General features: G+C 50.8%; 1 protein-coding gene across 1 annotated transcript; it reads right to left on the reverse strand.

Annotated features, from left to right (window-relative positions):
- Nucleotides 1-2,947: 2,947 nt before the first annotated feature.
- LOC149365775 (uncharacterized) lies at nt 2,948-17,868 on the reverse strand. The gene is made up of 3 exons (XM_089544350.1): nt 17,545-17,868; nt 16,108-16,271; nt 2,948-3,202 (listed from the first exon to the last, which is right to left on the reverse strand). Exons 1-3 carry the CDS (start codon nt 17,866-17,868, stop codon nt 2,992-2,994), a joined length of 699 nt encoding a protein of 232 aa, XP_089400476.1. The 3' UTR covers nt 2,948-2,991.
- Nucleotides 17,869-20,729: the final 2,861 nt, after the last annotated feature.

Below are 20,729 nucleotides of genomic sequence, written 5' to 3' on the forward strand. Positions count from 1 at the left end.
TGAGCCGCTTGAGATAAGTCTGGGTGAATTTTTAGTGCTTTCGCACTGAACCCGGTTTTTAAAATACTGAGTAGAGGTATATTAAGAAAGAAAAACCAGGAAACCAAAAGTGAGTTTCAACCAAACTCTGATGCCACGACAGACTAAACTATGAGCTGTAGAAGGACCTGGCAGATTGGGCGAGTTGGTGTTCCATGGTGACAAGAAAATTCAAACACCGCTAGAAAACAGGACCAAAAGAGCAGGAGGCAAACAAGGCACTGAGTCCACGTGAGGTCACGGATAATGCCATAAAACCTATCGGGTGCGCGATGATTAGCTGAACTAGCGACTGTTAGTGACAGCTTCGATCGTTATTTGTCTTGAAATTGTCTTGAAAACAAACTTGAAATTTTGTCCTTCAGCAAACGCTCAGGGAATATCGACTAGCGCGCAAACTCTGACATAACACACCCAAGGTTGCCCGTAGAAATCGCCCCGACTGAAGATTTAAAAAAAAATGGGAAATTTAAACATTTTCGCTGCACAAACGCGCCGCCCGCGGCTACGAAATCTGGCGCACGAGATCAGAGCACTGCGTATAACGGATGGTGGAATTTTCAGTCAAATCTGTGGAGGTCGAAAAAGTTGTAGGGGACACCTTAGCTCCGCCTTAAGGACATGAAGCGACAGTGTTGATGAGTTAATGCCCATATATGCGCAATTGGTCATTCTCTACTTTACATTCATAGATCCCTGGGAGTCCTCACACCACTCCTTGTGCAACAGCGCAGTGGTTAAGAGATGCCCCACTTAAGTACTGCCTCCGGTGTGACATACGAACCAAGTTGCTCTTCCCGAGCGATCTCTCGCGATCAATCCTTAATTTAGCTGCCACCTGCCACGCTGGTTAGCTTGCTCACAATCACGTGGGCAGGTTGTGATGACGTCAGAAGGTCACGTGACCTAGTCAGCCCACCTACGCTGCTTCACCGGGAGGAGGCCAGTAGGGCCACCCTATTTTTCGCTCGCAACGCCGACGACGCCACATTTTCTGGACAACGGCAGCGTCAAGGCTATCGCGTTAAAAAAACTCGGAGTTGTCCGCTCACAGTTTGTACGAATTAATCGCGTGCAGTTGCTAAGATAGCGTGCGACTATCGGCAGCCTGACGCTCCTGGGAGTCTCCTGAACACAGAACACCACCTTCTGCAGTCACCTCTCGATAGCTCTTTGCTGCTCTATAGAGCGCTCAGAGATGGATAAGCTGTCTTTCAACGAGTCGCGTTTTTTTCACTTGTTTGCTTACGGCATCGCAGGCTTCGCCGACTGAAACGTTTCCTTCCAGGTTAGGCAACAGAGGAGAAGTACGGTTCTTAGTGTGTTCTAATGACAGCACAGTGCGTTTGCTTGAACGTGTCCGCCCTGCTGACCTCGATATCCGTGAAATGAATGAACTTCAAATGAACTTCAAGGTGGATCCTGCGCCTCGTCTCGATTCTTGCTTCAGCTTTGGAGAAAAACGTCGAACTCAGTTCAGAGGTCGTTTAAAAGAATTCTCTAGTTCTACTAAACTGGGTTAGATGAGAACACGCAGTGGAGGATAGTCACGTGACCCTTATTTTAAATAAAAATCATGGGGTCTCCTAAGTCACCTGAACAGTTAAATTCGATAGTGTTAGATTTCACTTTTGTCCGAACTTCTATTCCAAATTCTGTGTTTGCGTCAGTTTCTTTGCAAATGTCAATCAATCAGCCTCCATATTCGGACTGCCAGCTGCTGTCGCAGGTATCCGCTATGCTGATACGGTGGCGACATTTGCATCCTAGTATAAGAGGACGTTGCTCTCAACACGATGGGCAGATTGCGATATCACAAGTTCATATGATCTCTCTCGGCCAATTAATTTCCACATGCCACGGTGGGAAGATTTCTCACAATCCAGTAGCCAGGCTCCCGCCTGCCTCGGTACAGGTTGGGACGGCGTCACAAGGTTACGTAACCTCACGCGACCAATCAGGGTGGCCCATCAGGGCAGGTTGTGACGGAGTCAAGGTCACGTGACCTCTCGACACACGTAATCACGGTCACATTACCTATCTAGATCAATCAGCAAATTTTGTGACAGATCGGACGGCGGATTTGCTCCTGACGTGAACTCTAGTGCTTTCTCGTTAATATTCGGTGATTTAGTTACCTGGAACGGCTTATATGGTTGCTGTGACACCTGCCACGACCCTGCTTTAAAGGCCCCGATTTTGCCATCCAACCTTCCACTGTCGAAAGTACAGCGGTTTGCATTGACCGTCCCTGGGCTGCTAGTCGAGACTGACCAATAAGAACTGAAACCACTACTCGACCGACGGACAACTCATTGGTTCTTGATCGATTAACTTCTGTTTGCATCATAATGTGCTAGCGGGTATTGTTTAAAAAAAAACGTATTGAAATGAAATGTATTTTGTATACCTCTTTAGAAAGTGTAAACACTGCATTTGCTGTTTGTATAAGTTTCATGTTCATATTCATTTTGATATCTGCTGTGTGTTTAAATCTTTATGTAACCACTGCATTTGCTCTAGGTACAAGCTTCGTGTTCATATTCATTTTTATTGTGCTGTGAGGTCCACGGCGTGATGCTGCTTGGAGGACCCCAGGGCCCAGTCAAGCTGTCTGTGACAGCTTTTTGCCTGGGGGACCCCAAACTTGTAGGTTGGAAAATAAAGTGGAAAGTGGAATGATAAAGAGAGCTGAAGTGCACAAGGGCGGTGTTTATTGCACAAGGCGCGGAACGAAACACCTGTTTCTCCTGGTTCCTTGTTCTCCGCTGGAAGAAGACACCTTGAGGTCTCCTAGAAGACGCCAGCGTGACACTCGAGATCTAGCCCTCAGCTTCAGGTTTGCTTGCAGACTGGTCTGCGAAAGGTTCGCAGACCAGTCTGCAAGCAAACCTCTGCAGTAGCAACGACTGCGCAAGTGACAAGCGGCGGCCAGGGCAAGCGGGCGGTGGTCTAGACTCCGAAGGCGACCGAGGATGGAGTCTTGCTGCGGAAGGCCGCCAGGAAGGACCCGAGCAGGACGAGGCTTGAGCCGGTTCCCAGGGACACGTAGAAGAACGGGGTGGCCTGCACGAAGACGTTGAAGATCCAGCCGAACGCCAGGATGGAAAAGCCAGACACCAGGGATATCCAAATGCAGACCATCAGAAGGGCGGCCAGGGACCTGCATTATGCCACGCCGAAACAATCAATTTAATTTCCAAATGCCGTGAGTAGGTTGTTCACAATCCAGTGGTCAGGCTGCTAACAGCCATAGTGGACAGGTTGTGATGAGTCAAAAAGTCACATGTGGGGGAATTGAGTTGGTCTGTTATCCCACCTTGTGTGGACAGAAACACATTGTGACACGGCGCACTTTGGCCAAAGCTGCCCTTGCGCTATTTTAAAACTCATCGTCGCCAGCACCAACCACTGGTGACCAATAAGGATGACCCTTCAGGGTCCTTCAGGGTAAGTTTTGATGGAGACACAAGGTCATCAGCACCAATCACTGGTGACCAATCAGAGTGGCCCACCAGTGTTTGGTGCTGATGGCCTTGTGACTCCATTACAATTTGCCCTGAAGAGCCACCCTGATTGGTCAGCAGTGGGTAGTGCTGATGACGATGAGTTTTAATGGTGCATGGGCGAGCAGCGCCGTTTCACAATGTGTCCTTGCCCACACAAGGTAAAAGGTGGGATAAAAGAACCATTTCCCACGCATTTTATCCCAGAGAAGCCGAGCACCAGGCCAGCGGAAATCTTGTACCCATTGGGTAACCGTTGAGACTGAACCACCCACCTCCCGCATACTATGGGCAGAAGCTCTAAGCACTGGGCTATTGCTGCGGTAACAGTAGTCGTTGCCAAGATATAGTTGGGTGCTCATAGTATGTGCAGCCGGAGAAAAGGTCCGAGGGAAATCTATAGGCACGCCAAATCGATGGACCCGAATGTCCAGAGTAGTAAGAGGTTTTATTAAACATAGTAAATGGAAAGAAAAAGATTATTGCTAGCCCCGGAATATGCTATCGCTGCTGGAAGCTCCTGAGCTGGGGCAGTGGAAACAAAGTATAGCAGGCAGTGTGTAGAAGTGATATGAAAGAGGTGAGATGGTAGTAGAAAGGAGAGGGGGAGAGGTACACTGGCAATAAATCTATTTACATATCTGCCCTATCTATTTACAGCAGGGTGCCTTGTGCGGGCAGGTTGCTGTTGAACTGTCACCGTGGGCAGTTTGCTCACTATCCGGTGGGCAGGTTGTGACACGCCGCAAAGTCACGCGACCTGTGTGGCCCACCTGCCTCCCAGGTTGCTTTCTGGGCACCACCTGCCAGAGCCATGCTCACAACGCGGACGACACCGACGCCGACACCGGATTTTCTGGACAACGCGACCTCTCACGCTATCGCGTCAAAAGGTGAACTGAACTTAGAGTCATTTCTCAAAATCCCACCCAGACGCTCATACGTTTCCAGCGCGCTGCCAAAAAGGGCCGGCTTTCTATGCATAGCAGCGCGTAGCTCCGCAGAGGAAATACCCTTACGCAACGGTTCTGTTTTTGTCACCCGCCGGGCAGGCAGCGTTCGCTTCTCACGGAACGGACGTATAGAACAAAGCGCGTGTGTGTAGGAAGCAATGCGCCATCCGGGAAGTCGTCGAACCAAGCCAAAGGCGAAGCTAGGAGAGAAAAAAACAAACAAGCAAAAGGACGGCTTACATGGCAGATTGCGCACAGCGTGGCGCTGCTGCAGCCGCTGCTGCCCAAACGTGTTACGTACGCGACTCGCTCGGCGTGACAAGTGTTCGGTCACGCGGGCCTGTGCTGTGCGTGCGTACGTGTACGCAGTGTGATCCCGCGGGGCGGTGGCGGGGCGGCCGCATTGTCTGCAGTGGGAACGGGCGACGCGCGCGGTCGACGCCTTAATTAGCGTCCGCTTTTTCACGCGCAGACGACTTTTCCCAAAGACCTTCATCCTCGTCGCGCAGGCTCTTATTCTGTCTAGATACACTATTTCAGTTTCGGTTTGTGGGTGCGACCATATTGAAAAATTGAAGCAAGAAAACGAATAATATGGGTGGGTCAGCGACACAGAACAGCCCACAAGGTGGCCGCTGCCATCGACCGAAACGGAAATCTCTTGCGGCCGCGAAGAAAGTAGCCTGCGGCAGTCTCGCTTTTACTGCGTTAGCAGTATAGCCCTCCTTGCGCGGAAGAGCCGTGGTCTGTGTGAAGCCCCTCCCCTGCGCCCCTAGCAGATGGGAGCACAATTCCGGGCACCCTCCGAGCCGGTAGGTGTCACCTCCGGAGGTACCCTCCGGTACCGGTGATAATAGAAACTTTTAGCATGCCGTATATCGTGTTACCATTACCACTGTACTGGGAGCCCGCCCACCGCTAGTGCGCGTCCGCTGATTGGTCCAGATGCGGCGGCCGCGCGCGCAACTGCGCGGTACCTGGCGCCATCTGGCGCCCTGAAGGTGACCTGCGCATGCGCACTACCGACGCACGGGCCTCCGGTACTCTGGTAACGATAGCACAGTACACGGTATGCTAAAGGTACCTAATGCATATCCTACCTACGCATCCACGCATCACCCAGACATCTCCACCCTCCAGATGGCTCCACCAATCAGAAGCCCGTGCAGTAGTGCAACGAAAAAGCGACGGTGAAATCAAATTCAAAGACACAATGGGAAGGCGATCAATGTAAAAGCAAAATGTGAAACCAACACTGCGAACGATTTCTCGCATTGTATCGTATGATCGTCTGTGCGGTTTTTTCTTTCTGTTACTTATTTTGTGACTTAATTTCTTTCATCGTTGCAATCCTCCCCGGTTACATGTAAATGCCGACCTGGTGCTTTATTGTAAAATAAAAAAATATAGTTTGGTCTATGGTTTATGGGGGTTTAACGTCCCGAATCGACTCAGGCTATGAGGAACGCCGTAGTGAAGGGCTCCGGAAATTTCGACCACCTGGGGTTCTTTAACGTGCACTGACATCGCACAGTACACGGGCCTCTAGAATTTCGCCTCCATCGAAATTAAAACGCAGTTTTGTGGCCTATGAGCTGAGTGCTCGCCTCGCAGTCTAAAAAAAATAGTGACAAAAGACGCATGTGTTCTGTGTGACGTCAGTACACGTTGATAAGCCTCGACGTGGGTCAAATTAAACCGGAGGCCTCCTCCATTACGCCGCCTTTTTCTCTCTTCCTTTCCCTCTCTCATTACTCTTCACTCACTTCCCTTGATCGCAGTTTGAGCCACATAACAAATGAGACGTTCACCAAACAAAAAAGCCTTGAGAAAATTTGTCCTTTCTGTCCAACATTTTTGTAGCAGCTCAAACACCAATGATTAACACATTCCCAGTGCAAAAAAAAAGAATGTGCAAAGAGAGGGGCTAGGAGTTTCCTGAAGTGTTTTGTTTTTAATAGCATTAGAACCCCCATGATGCCATAATGCGTCGTCGGTCATTAAATTCACCCATTGGCTGGAGGGAAATGACGTCACTAGACCGGAGCATTTCCATTGGCTGAAGGTAAGCGACGTCGCCATCCGGCAACTGACATCACCATACCGAAAGTGGCGACACTAAAAGCGATTCCTTTACCGGAAGTCATTTTCAGCTGGTATTCCTTTACCGGAAGTGACGTCACTTCCTGTAAAGGCATACCAGCTGAAAATGAACGCATAATGGAATTGGGTGTCCCCGTGAATTTTCTTAAGGCCATATCGCTTAGGAAATGCGAGACTTGGATTGCCCTACTTAAGTTTATGCTACATTGCCTAAACGCCTCCACCGATGCATTTTTTGACCGCGGAGTAATGAGACTGCTTTTGGGCACAGCTCAGAATGAATCCACCTGACTAAATTGATTGAGCCTAGTGCAAATTGAATTAAATGTAGCTAAATTACCTTAATTGGAAAGAGCCGCCGCGGTGGCTCAGCGGTTATGGTGCTCGGCTGCTGACCCGAAAGACGCGGGTTCGATCCCGGGCGCGGCGGCTGGAATTTCTTTGGAGGAGAAATTCTAGAGGCCCGTGTACTGTGCGATGTCAGTGCACGTTAAAGAACCCCAGGTGGTCAAAATTTCCGGAGCCCTCCACTACGGCGTCTCTCATAGCCTTAGTCGCTTTGGGACGTTAAACCCCATAAACCATAAACCAAACCTTAATTGGAAAGAGGTGACCTTAACAGCACCCCTGTTGCAATATAGTCGAACCTAGTTATAACGAAACTGTTTATAGCGAAATAACGAATATAACGAAGGAATGACGATTTCCCTTTGGAAGCTATGGCTGTAACGAGGTTCACCTGTATATCGTACGGCGCGCGCACGCGGAAGCTAACGCACATGACGCCATTAACGAGCGCAGCAGACATTATACTTGAACTTTCGCTTTTGTTTTGTCTTCTGCAGGTGAATTTTCTTGGGGTACACCAGTGCTGGCCACGAATTAAGCCATGACGACTGGGCTTCCTGCGAGCGGTAGTTACGTGTCGAGCCATCGACTCCCGAGAAATCGAGCGCTACCTGATATTCACGCCCGCCATCGCATAACAGTGCAGTGCCGTGGGCGATACAAGGTGCGTTCAGTTGGCTACGTAGTGGGTCCGCGTTTCGAGGAACGCTGCGTTCCAACAATACTCCGATTTGGGGCTGTAGTTGGAATATCCTACAAAAAGCATGATTGTCCTTCCCGCCAAATTACACGACAGGCACGCAGAGCACACAGACTGCTCAGGAACTGACGGGAGATGCACTTGCCTGACCTGTCCTGCTGGACACCTACCTCTCCTGTTGCATCTATGCCCGGCCGGTTATTTTCTGCACACCCTGCCAATGATCTGTTCTTATCGAATCTCCATAACTCCATTGGTCAGTGTACAGCAGGCCTGTACTGTCGTGTCGCGTCCTGTAAGCGTCTGTCTCGCAGTCTCTGCTCCAAACATTCCACCATCCAAGCTCGCTTCTGTCCGTCTTAAACGAGACAAGGACAGGTAATGAACTTATGACGTCCTCACAAGCTCAGAGCCAGTCCTACAGCGTACATCTCTGGCGTGTTCTTACGTTTGCATCGTATATCGAACCACCAGCTTGTCCGACATGTCAAAGCATACGGCGCCTGTCTGCTGTCTTCATTGTATATACCTTTAAGAGCAGACGACATGGACCGATGCAGGGCGTAGCTTACACAGTACTGCACACTTCTTTGGGGCCAAGTGTAGAGTGTATGTGTACACACATACAGCTGTGCGCAGAGGCCACTTTACACAGTCCACTTAATCGAATGGGGCTCACACACACATAACACACCCTGGCTGCTGCCGCCGTTACGCCTCCCTGTCCCGACCAGCGGCCGCTCCCTGCGCTGGCTATTGATGAGATTAAGGTTCCCGATAGCAGACGAGACGAAGGCGAGCCAGTCCCGCTGAGAGCAGCGCGCGCGCGCCCAAGAGCCGCTGACCTGAATCGTCTGCTCACGTGGAGGAGCGCCGCGCGCGCCACTCTGTCCCCGCGGCGCTTTTATGCAGATACGAGCGTGTCGCTTGGCAGACGTAAACGCGCAGCGGAAGAAACCGTCTGCTCGACAGCCGACGCCATGTTCGACTGTGGCAGGCACGACGACACTCCCGTATGCGGGGTTGTCACAGTCTGAAAGCCACACGTTATATAGGAGTCAACAAAAGGCCTATGCCATCAGACGTAGATGCAGTCTCCAGGACTAAATCCGCCCAGAAACGCACGTCAAAGAAAGCCTGCTGGCTCTATGGGCATATGCAAAAGCAGTGCAGATTCTAAACAGGATTTAATGTCGCCAATGTGACGTCATCTCAACCCACACCCTGTCATATAACGAGGCACTCTGCAGATTTTTTTTGCCACCTAATTCACGTGTGCTCCCGTCTTCAACTACCACCTCACCGAAACTTGATCTTGGTCTTATTTGTCCATTACTCTTTGTAAATTGTTAATTGTACAGTTTAACTTCCTCAAAAGACACATAGGCTATAAGGGCCGCTGTAGTGGAGGGCTCCGGATTAGGAGGACGCCAAATAGAAAGTTTGCGGAAATGAAAAATATATATAAAATGGTTGGTTTTGAAGAAAAAGGTGTGCCGATGGACACCATAAATCCCGCCGTGAGGGAAGGGTGGAAGCCAGAAATGAAAGAAGGGAGAAAGAGGTGCGGTAGTGGAGGGCTCCGGAACAATTTTGACCACTTGGGGATCACTGTCATGCACTGAATTAGTGGTTTTTGAGGAAAGGAAATGGCGCAGTAATTGTCTCACTTCTCGGTGGACACCCCAACTGCGCCCCGAGGGAGGGAAGGTGGGAGTGAAAGAAGAAAGAGGTGCCATGGTGGAGGGCTCCAGCAAAATTTCGACCACCTGGGGATCTTTTTCGTGCGCTGAATTAGTGGTTTTTGAGGAATGGAATTCGCAATAATTCTCTCACTTCTCGGTGGACACTCCAACTGCGCCGCGAGAAAATGAAGGTGGAAGGGAAAGAAGAAAGAGGTGCGGTAGTGGAGAGCTCGGGAATAAGTTCGACCACCAGGAGATCTTTTTCATGCACTGAATTAGTGGTTTTTGAGGAATGGAATTCGCAGCAGTTGTCTCACTTCTCGGTGGACTCCCCAACTGCGCCGCGAAGGAAGGGAGGTGGGAGTGAAAGAAGAAAGAGGTGCCGTGGTGGAGGGCTCCAGCAAAATTTCGACCACCTGGGGATCTTTTTCGTGCGCTGAATTAGTGGTTTCTGAGGAATGGAATTCGCAATAATTCTCTCACTTCTCGGTGGACACTCCAACTGCGCCGCGAGAAAATGAAGGTGGAAGGGAAAGAAGAAAGAGGTGCGGTAGTGGAGAGCTCGGGAATAAGTTCGACCACCAGGAGATCTTTTTCATGCACTGAATTAGTGGTTTCTGAGGAATGGAATTCGCAATAATTCTCTCACTTCTCGGTGGACACTCCAACTGCGCCGCGAGAAAATGAAGGTGGAAGGGAAAGAAGAAAGAGGTGCAGTAGTGGAGAGCTCGGGAATAAGTTCGACCACCAGGAGATCTTTTTCATGCACTGAATTAGTGGTTTTTGAGGAATGGAATTCGCAGCAGTTGTCTCACTTCTCGGGGGACTCCCCAACTGCGCCGCGAAGGAAGGGAGGTGGGAGTGAAAGAAGAAAGAGGTGCCGTGGTGGAGGGCTCCAGCAAAATTTCGACCACCTGGGGATCTTTTTCGTGCGCTGAATTAGTGGTTTTTGAGGAATGGAATTCGCAGCAGTTGTCTCACTCCTCGGTGGACTCCCCAACTGCGCCGCGAAGGAAGGGAGGTGGGAGTGAAAGAAGAAAGAGGTGTCGTTGTGGAGGGCTCCGGAATAACCGTGCACTGATATCGCACAGCATAGGGCGCCTTTTTCGTTTCGCCGGCAATAAAACGCAGCTGCCGTGGCCACAATATGAATGGCGTTAGAAAGTAGGTGCAGAAAGGTAAGTTAAGGAAAGGTAAGGTAAAGTAGTAAGCATGCGTGGCTTCACTAAATGCTGACTCCTCAGTGTCGTGCCCTGCAGTGACGTCATGCGTGACGCCACTGCATGTTGAACAATCAGCGTGGTGTGGTGTTACGTCAACAATGCCGACATCGCTTAGACAATAAACTGCCATTAACAGATATGTTCCCTGTAAGACTGGCATAGTATATCAAATCCCCCTGTCCTGTGGCTTTGCCTACATAGGCCAGACTGGCCGCTGTATTAACGTGCGGCTCATGGAGCACGCTAATTCTTTAAAAAAGAAACCAACCTAGCTAAGCATTTTTCCACATGCAAATGCACGCCGTTTTTTGGTGACACTGATGTATTGTTCATTCTGACCAGCGCACTATAGAAGTAGCTGAAGCCTTATTATCCGGAAAGATAAAGGGTGCGTGAGTACGCCATCTGTAACATTATATCTTTGAGAAATGAATATGCTACATAGTGGGTAGCGGTTCTACGGATGCACACGTGCTTTTAAAGCGGTTTTCACCTTTTACCAGCACTAGGAGATTGTTGACATTGCGCATGTGCGCGGTTTTTTTTTGTGTGTGTGCATATTATGACGTGCTTCTTCCCAATAGAAAATCAGTTCTAGTTCAGTGCTGGTGTTGTGTCTCGTCTCCTCCTTGGTCTGTGTGTGTGCGCGCTGTTGACCCATCATTATGAATCAGCACCAACTAGCCCAGTCTGCAGTTCTTCTACATCAGCATGATGGCGCTGAGGGAAGAGATGTTGGCAGCTGCAAGGACCGCATTTTGTGACGCGCTTATTACCCTGGAAACAAGCGAGAGTGTCCCTACAATCCACGGGTGCTTACGACCGAGAAACTGCGGTAATTCGGACGATGCCACAAGCGCAGACGGATCGTCATCGGGCAATCTCCGTTTTCCCCGCCCCCGGAGGTTTTGAAACCGGAAGCAGACGTCACGAAGATGTGAAGGCGGCGCGAATCGTCTGCTCGCGCAAGCGCGCACAACAACGCGCCGTGGCATGCAGACGGCGCCTACGCCGCGTTGTGCTCGTCTGTTACGTCGCCTTAGGTCGTCTGCGAAGCGAGCAGACACCGACGCCGCCAATGTAGCAGACGCCGGTTTGCAACGCCCGGCCCACGCGATTTGGCGCGGTTGTGTCGCAGCTGCCATAGCAGGCCTACGCGTGTTTACGACGAAGGGTGTCTAGGCGTAATAGAAAAAAGAGAATGAAAGTGCGAAAGAAGACATTAAAGACGTGTATATTTTCATGTTTTAAGTTTGTCTAAAAACGAAAATAACACATGGTACAAAGACTGACGAGACCGCAATTGTTCATACACTTCAGCTTCGTCGTCAGGAAACTCGTATATTATGGCAGGAGGAGCTTTGTAGTCGTGTTTTTCGGTTAAGCCTGACGACTGAAGACTTCGCTAGAATTGAAAGCTGGCGATGGACGGTTTCGGTAAATTTTATAACGAAGATTATACTAGACTTCGGCGGTACGTAGCGTTACTGGTTATCAGGTCGCACTGTTGTAGCACGATGAGACACCAGAGTGTCCTGTTGTGGAAGTATTCTGACCTTATATACTGGCAAACTCACTTCGTCACCTGGATTCTTGAATGAAACCATTGGATGGCCGAGGTTAGAGAGAGGCGTGTACTGTCAGCATACGGAGCGAGCTACCATTTATAGTTGTGCAGAAAAGTTTACGGGACGCAGATTTGAGGAAAACAGTTTTTTTTTTTTCGTTAGCAGGTAAGCTTACTGACAAGCCTGGAAGCATGACGAGACATGCATGTTCCACCCAGTGAAACGAATGGCAGCTGGCGGTGTAACGAGCCAAAGCAGAATTTTTTCCGCAATTCCGCATCCCGTAAACTTTTGTCGATGACTGCACGCTTGCCATGCGACACGTAGTGCTATCTAGCTCTAAAATTCACGTGAGATTGACCGTCAGTCTCCGTCTCCAAGGTATGTAAGACGGGGGTTTATTGAAAGGAACTGGGAAGACTGGAGCAGCGGCGAAAACAGCCCGAGATCAGCCAGGTCTACTACAGACAACCGTGGTGACAACAGTACTGCTGATACGCATGGCCATCTTCGGCTTTGTCACGAATTCGCTTCTTTTCAGGTATAACAAATAGGACGTTTGTGGTCAGTTATGTAGATTTGCGCTAAACGCCGACTACATCGCAATCCCCGATTTCAGGCCATAGCTGCAGTCAGTAGCTTTAATGTCCTCATCTATGAATAAACTAGAGGACACAATACCGCCTTGTACTAAACGAAGCTTATTTTGTGCGAGCAGATCAGCTGTTGAATATGGCGCCTCTAGTATGGCTGCAGTACTACAAATGCAAAGTGACAGGCAAACGTTGTATCAGATTTCATGCACAAATAGCTGGCTTAGTCGAAGGCGCTGTCTTAGTTGCCACTACGCCAAGCTACACAGTGTAGAAAAAATTACCGACGATTACGTTACTTCCTAATGCGAAATTTGAGCGCAGCAAATAAGCTGTTTCACCTTTTTGATAGATTGAGGCAAAGAAATCGAGCAACACATGTATGCGCTATCACAGATTTTTTTTTTTTTTTTTCACACGTATTCCTTTAACAAAGACTCCACTAACAGTTCTTGACAGTCATGAAGGAAGCTTTGTGGTCGGAGAAATAGACTGATATATGTTCGACTTGGTACACCAATGCTTGATTCTCAAAGACGAGATCTATACAAGTGCCTCGCGAGGTTGTCACAGCCGTGGGACACGTTACGAGCGAGAGGAACGGGATGTTCTCCCGCATAAGTGTTAGGAAATTGCTGTTTGTCTTTATGTCAACATTAAAGTCCCCCACTACTAACATCGGTGTGGATCGATGGACGGTTAATGCGAGTTGCAGGAAGTGCACGACGTCTTTCGTGAGTGCGGTAGGGGCGAAGTAGGCAGCTACTACCAGCAAGCCGTTGGGCAACTTTGCGGCGCACAGTTCGGCAACTTCATGTGACGTGCCAAACATTTCGACTGGTATTGCAGAGAGACCTGTGCGCAAGTAGATAGCGACTCCCGCCGCTCTGTTGTGGTCTCTGCGAGCACCACAGCAGTATAGGAAATCTATGATTTCGAGAGGCTCTTCGGGATCCATCCAGGTTTCAGCAAAGCAAAGTACAGAGGAATGGTGCAGAATGTGATCGTGGTGTACGTCCTTGGCATGTGCGGCAAGGGAGCGTACGTTAAGAATGTGGTTGTGAAGGATGAATCAAGTGCTGCCAGCGAATGACGCGTCTATTGGCTGTCTGCGTGTGTTACTGATGTGTGGTTAACATGTTAAGCTTCGCCTGTAAGAGTGGAACGCGACAGCGTCTTGCAACGCTGCCAGGGAGTCCACAGAACGCCATCGCCAATTCGGCTGTACGCCTTGCTGGACGGTAAATTTATTTTTTGAGGAAAGGAAATGTATCTCTCTCGCATATCTGGGTGGACACCTGGGGAAGATGGGAGTGAACGAAGACGCCGTATTAGCTAGACGCGCCTTTGTTCATTCCAAACCATTCAGCTGGCATTACGGAGTGGCTAGCGTGCTCGTATCGCACTCCGGAGACCCTGGTTCGATTCCCCAACTCGACCAATTTCGTTCTCGGTTTTATTGATTTATGCGGTCTAACTAGAAAGGTTAATTAGGCTATTTCATATTTATATTCTTGTATTTCTTCCATCGTGTTCTGTCATTAACCTGTCAATTGTTGGAACTGTCTAGGATGTTCGACACAACGTATATGAAACGAGCAACGTCTTACTGAGTGGGGAAGTGCGTGGTGGTGGAGGGAACGCGGCTTCGTACTTATCTGTTTTTTTCAGCAGCGTCTCCTTCCGCGGACGCTGTTGTCGCTGCGGCGCGCGTCTTTCTTTTCTTTTCTTTTCTTCTGACCTCTTCATTCTGCAATTAACTAAACTCAGTCCAACTTAGTTGCAGCATCACTATACGATCCCTTTGATTGGTTGCATGGTTACTAGCCAAAGTACAATTGGCCCCATTTGAAATTCGCGCACTGTGACGTCACGAGCATTTCGACCAATTGAAAAGCGTTACATTGGGGGCGGAGCTGGTTACGAGGCCGACGCCGACGACGACGCGAAACCCAGGAACGGACGCCAAAGAGCTGCGCTCTAAAAAGTGGCACTCTTCAAGTGTTGTCGCTGCTCTTGTTTTTCAGGGGCATCATCGACCACTATGAAGCTGAGGGGAGACTGAGAACTCTATCCAATGTTTCTTCTTACTAAAAAAAAACTGGTTTGGTTTGGTTTATGGGGTTTAACGTCCCAAAGCAACTCAGGCTATGAGGGACGCCGTAGTGAAGGGCTCCGGAAATTCCGATCATCTGGGGTTCTTCAACGTGCACTGACATCGCACAGCACACGGTTAAACCTGTGTAGCCCGAGATTCAGTGACAGCTGTGGTAAAGAATTTGAGAGCGACATGCATATATATGTACAGTCCTCACAGCGGCTACGAAGAAGAGTAACTACGCTAGCACTCATGACGTCACTGATTGCGCACCACTCAGCGTGGTGCATTGCTTATAGGCGCATTCTAGAGACTTCCTGAGTGACGTCGCTGCACCCCCCCCCCCATCCGCGGTACGATTGTTATAATAGTTACCGCCCACCGGTTATGCCGACGCTAAACGAAAGGAACGGGCCGTTAACCGCTGTCGCTCTAAAACCAAATTCTACAGCTCATTCTGGGTATGCTGTTTTTTCGAAAGCAAAATGCGCATTTATTGCCGAGAAAAAATTCATTTAAAATTTTTCCAGCCACTAGATTCAAATTCTCGACGTCTACGCCGAAAAGGACTCCGTGATACTAGATTTTATGTGAATGCAGCATAGCCTAGACTCTGGGATTCGCGCGAAAAAGAAATGTCGACGCAATCACTAGCGGCGTTTACATGAACCCGACAGCGGCGGGTCGAGTCAGGGGATCGATTTGAGCAAGGTCAGCCCAACTCGACGACTGCGTGTTTACATGAACTCGATTTTAGCGAGTCGAGACCGCTTCAACTCCAGCGACACCAAGCGTCAAACAGCGCAAGCGGGAGAGGGCAGTGGCAGCCTCCAAGATGGCGGCACGGCACCGCTGTCTCGGAGGCGCGACGGTACAGGCGAAAAACAGGTTCGCATTTATCCTCTCCCCTTCCGCTTCGACTCAATGCTTTTAGAAAGGCGGGTCAAGCGAGTTAACCTACCCCCTGCAGGCGAGTTGACTCGCTCTGCCCCTTACTTACTCGACCCGACAGTGTTTACATGAACCCGACAACTGGTTTTTTACCCGACAAGCAAACAATAATAATTATCTTTCCTGCTGTCACCATGTGGAGACTAAGTCCGTGTCCAGTAAGTATATTTAAAGCCTCCTTTCTACAGAATCGGTTCCCCAATGTCCTGAAGGGAGCTGTGGTCTTCCGATACAGACCAACTTCAATTCGTCTTGAGTGTCCCTTTATAGGCAACGGGTGCGCGAATTCGAGATGAGACAAGATGCCTCGCCAGCAGCAAATTAAAGAACTGGCACTCACGGTGCAGCGGCCGTGTTCTCCCGCATGGCCCGGTAGGCGCGCGCCGCCTCCTGCTTCTTCAGCTCCCTCTGGCGGGCCATCATGGCCTCGCGGTTCTGCTCGATCTGCATGTGCAGCTGCTGCTTGTCGCTGGGGACCGCGCCACTGCCGAGGCCCACTTCACCCTGCAAGGGTTGGAGTTAAAGACGTTGTAAACAAATAGTCCACGCTGCGGCGTAAAAAGGGTCCACACCCTCACAAAAATTTCTGCAGACAATCCATATACTATAGTGTCCATTGACTTCTGTATGGCGATTAGACTTTTTTTTTCTGTAGACAGGCTACAGACTCTAGCTGTTCAACCAGCGCCGAAGTCTAAGCACACGTGCGCTCCCGCATTCTTCCTCCGTCGAAATGCACCGACTCCTTGCGGGCAATAGTGAGCCACTTCGTGGTAGTGAGCCATGCACAGCAGGGGTTGCCAATATTAGAATTATAGCGTAGCGCCATCCACGATCACTTACCGAGATGCGCATCCGCGCGCCGCCAGTGCGCACGCGCTGATTGGCCCCGATGCAGCATGCATGCGCGCAGCTTGCCGGCAACTGGTGCCCTGCTGTAACTGTTAGCGAGATAACAGAGTTATAGCATAGCGTGAAATGCGATCCGCTACTGTGATCCGCTTCCGCGGACACCACTGAGTACGCGTTGATTGGTTCCGACGCGGCTGGCACGCACGCAGACGACGGGCACGTGGCGCCATCTGGTGCCCTCAAGGCGTTCTGCGCACGCGCAGTGGCGCCAAGCGGACCGCGAATCGCGCTAAATTATAACTAGCGGCGTTTACATGAACCCGACAGCGGCAGGTCGAGTCAGGGAATCGCGTTGAGCAAGGTCAGCCCAACTCGACGACTGCGTGTTTACATGAACTCGATTTTAGCGAGTCGAGACCGCTTCAACCCCAGCGACACCGAGCGTCAAACAGCGCAAGCGGGAGAGGGCAGTGGCAGCCTCCAAGATGGCGGCCGGCACCGCTGTCTCGGAGGCGCGACGGCGGAGGCGAAAAATAGGTTCGCATTTACCCTCTCCCCTCCCGCTAACCCGACTCGAGCGAGTTAACCTACCCTTTGCAGGCGCGTTAACTCGATTCAGTCTCCTGCTTATTTTACTCGACCCGACAGCATTTACATGAACCCGACAAGCAAACTCGACTCGACTCTATCGAGTTCATGTAAATAGGCCTACTAATGCATGACGCGATCCGCTACCGAGAACCGGTTCCTCGTGGCGCCAGCCACGCATGCGAAGGAAGGCCTTTAAAGCACTCACCTGCACTGCACAGGCGCACATTATAGGTGGCCACGGTAGCGGATTCCGAATCATGCTAGGGCAATCCTTTGTAAAGTCGCGCACGGGGCATCTTCGGTGGTTCTCCGGATAAGAAAGGGGTGTGCTCACCGATCCCCCGCTGGCGGAGACGCCTCCGGAGCTGTGCTTGCTGGTCTTGCTTCCGCGGTGCTTGCGTGATCCGCCGCGCTTGGAGCGCGAGCCCTTGGCATGCAGCTCGCCTCCCGAGGAGGCCTGCAGCGGCTGGTACATCGGCTGCTGCTGCTGCTCCTCCTGGCTGATGTAGTAGGGGTGGCGGGCCCAGGCCTCGCGCGCAGCCCCGCCCGAGTCGGCCGTGCGCGCCGACGCGAAGCTGCTCTCCCGAACCGCCGCCGAGTCGGCCGACGCGTGCGGACGCAGCGGCAGCGCCCCTGGCGGCGGCGCACGATCTTCCATGGCTGCTGTTGGCTGCGTCCACGCCATTAGAAGACACCAGTCATTCCAGCTACGAAACTTCCCTGTTAAGCTACCAGAGTCGTTTACAAAGGCGTCGAGTCCTTTCCATAGCAGCGCAGAGGACGAACGCGGAACTGGAAAAGCACGGCGTTGTCTGATGTCTTTCCTTTGTCCAGTTGCGCATTCCTCCTTGTTCTTGACGCTGTTTTACGACTGTTAGTGACGTTCTGAAAGTTTTTTCCGCCATATCCCCGACAGCTTTTTATCCATTATATCCCAGACCAATGGAAGTGTGGATACTTTGTCGATATGGACAATTAAGTATTTTATGACGATCGTAATGAAAGAACTTAACTGCACATGCCAGCTTTAATGATGAGCGTCCAACGCTTCAGGGTAAGCGTGACAGTGTGCGCTGTAGCGTAGGTTGTAGCGTGTACGGTACAGCCCACATTACCAGAGAATTCGGGACAGGCAGTGGCGCTAAGCCTGACAGCCTATAAGGGGTATGCACTGGCGCACAGCAGCGGTGCAACTCTGCCGGCTGCCATGATTTAAGTGCACGTAGCAGACGAGCTCCTGCTCCGCAAGCATGTATTCTTTGCGTGTCGAAATCAGACTGCCGTTTGGAATTTGCGTGCATTGGAGATTCGGCTGGTAGTCGCCGCGCGCGATAGCCACACGAAACTATAGTATACGTCGTAAACGAACGCCACTTTGATTGGACAGCTGCGCTTGTTAGCGCTGCTCCAGCCGGCCGAGAAAACAGGCGCAGCGACGAAAGTTTGTTGCGGGTTTGGTTCCCCTGGATTCTGGGATCGAAGATTGGATACTGGTCAATCACAGCAGAGCTCCTGTGAAACCAGAGAGCCGCATACGCACAAAGCTATGCGACACGTGGTGACAACCAAGAGAACTAGAAGCGTTTGTGCCGAATTCTGCGTGGTAATATGCACATCATCAGACTGCGCAGACGGTTCCGACGCGCCGTGTCACGGTATTACAGGTTGATGGATTCGCACGAGCGCAACAACACAATGGGCTGTATGAAGCTCAGGACAGATATCTGCCACCTGAGGTTCATTACCATTTATCCCAATATCGGTATTCTGCCGTTTTACAGTTCGCCTCCATCGTCATACACGTGGTCGCTAGGCCTAAATCAAACCCGGGATCTCCGAAAGCTAAACTATACACGGAGCCACCGCAGATATGCACTACGCTTGATAGACTGGATATCTGAAAGACAGTTTAAAACGGCAGCAATCGTGGGTGCCCAAAAGTGAAGGCAGTGGTGCGTAAAAGCTTCGCAGCACCAAACCTTTCATTGTAAGAGGATTTTAGTGCCAAGGGTACACGCAATAAAGAAGACAGCGCTGGCGCTTTGTTGTCTTCCGATCAAAGCTTTCCCGTCCGTCTTTAAAGCGGGATACGCCTCTGTAACGGTTTACAAAGGTACACTATAGACATTCTCCCCCAACAGCGCGGCGTACGTGACGTGTTCCATCGCTTGGAAAATGCGGAAGTCTGCGACCCAGAACGCATTCACCATAGGCGCACAGATTCTCACTGGCGGAACCACAGCGGCGCGGACGCGTTGACGCGCCGATGATTTGGTGAGTCCATTCATTCCTTCGTTCATCCGTCCACTCGCCTATAGTGCACGCCTCCGGAACGTACCGACAGAGGCAGAAAATCAAATATCCCCGGTGCGTGACGGCGTCGGACGCTGCGCGAGAGTGCTGCCTCCTGGCGGACCGCGACCGATCAAACGGCGGCACGCACGATTTGAGGTTCCCAAGCGTGCGCGGGCGCCCATTCCCACGACCTTGGTTGCGGCAGCCGCTCCGGAACTCTATCCATGCCGTATGCGGTTGCAAGATGCCACCGCGCTGGCTTGCAGCAATACCGTTCGTTAATTCACGGCTGCATAATAACGCTCGTTCAGATCTATAGACTGCTGTATTTAAATGTATTTTGACACAATACCACTCTCTACACTGTGCCGCCGCTGTGGCTCAGTGGTTATGGCGCTCGGCTAAAGACGCGGGTCGATCCCAGCCGCGGTGGTCTAGAGGCCCGTGTAGTGTGCGATGTGAGTGCCCGTTAAAGAACCCGAGGTGGTCGAAATTTCCGGAGCCCTCCACTACGGCGTCCCTCATAGCCCGAGTTGCTTAAGAAGAGACAACCGTAAACCATAAACTATTGCCGCCGCGGTGGCTGAGTGGTTATGGTGCTCGGTTGCTGACCCGAAAGACGCGGGTTCGATCACGGCCACGATGGTTGAATTTCTTTGCAGGAGAAATTCCAGAGGCCCGTGTACTGTGCGATGTCAGTGCACGTTAAAGAACCCCAGGTGGTCGAAATTTCCGGAGCCCTTCACTACGGCGTCCCTTATAGCCCGAGTTGCTTAAGAAGAGACCCCCGTAAACCATAAACTATCGCCACCGCGGTGGCTCAGTGATTGCTTGGCTGCTGACCCGAAAGACGCGGGTTCGATCCCGGCTGCGGTGGTTGAATTTCTTTGGAGGAGAAATTCTAGAGGCCCGTGTACTGTGCGATGTCAGTGCACGTTAAAAAACCCCAGGTGATCGAAATTTCCGGAGCCCTCCACTACGGCGTTTCTCATAGCCTTAGTCGCTTTGGGACGTTAAACCCCATAAACTAAACCAAACTATAAACTATCGTATGCATAGCAGCTACAGGGAGCGGTCGCCACCGTTCTATACAGCGACTAGGTTACGCCTATCGAGGATAAGAATGATTACTCGTCTTACTTGCTAAGCAGTGTGATAAGGGCGCGTGCCAACGGCGATGAACGGATGATATCCTCAATGATGAAGTCCTCAGAATCCTGCACT

The sequence above is a fragment of the Amblyomma mixtum genome, chromosome 1 (assembly GCF_055824585.1).
Source record: "Amblyomma mixtum isolate Tamu chromosome 1, ASM5582458v1, whole genome shotgun sequence".
Classification (NCBI taxonomy): Eukaryota; Metazoa; Arthropoda; class Arachnida; order Ixodida; family Ixodidae; genus Amblyomma; species Amblyomma mixtum.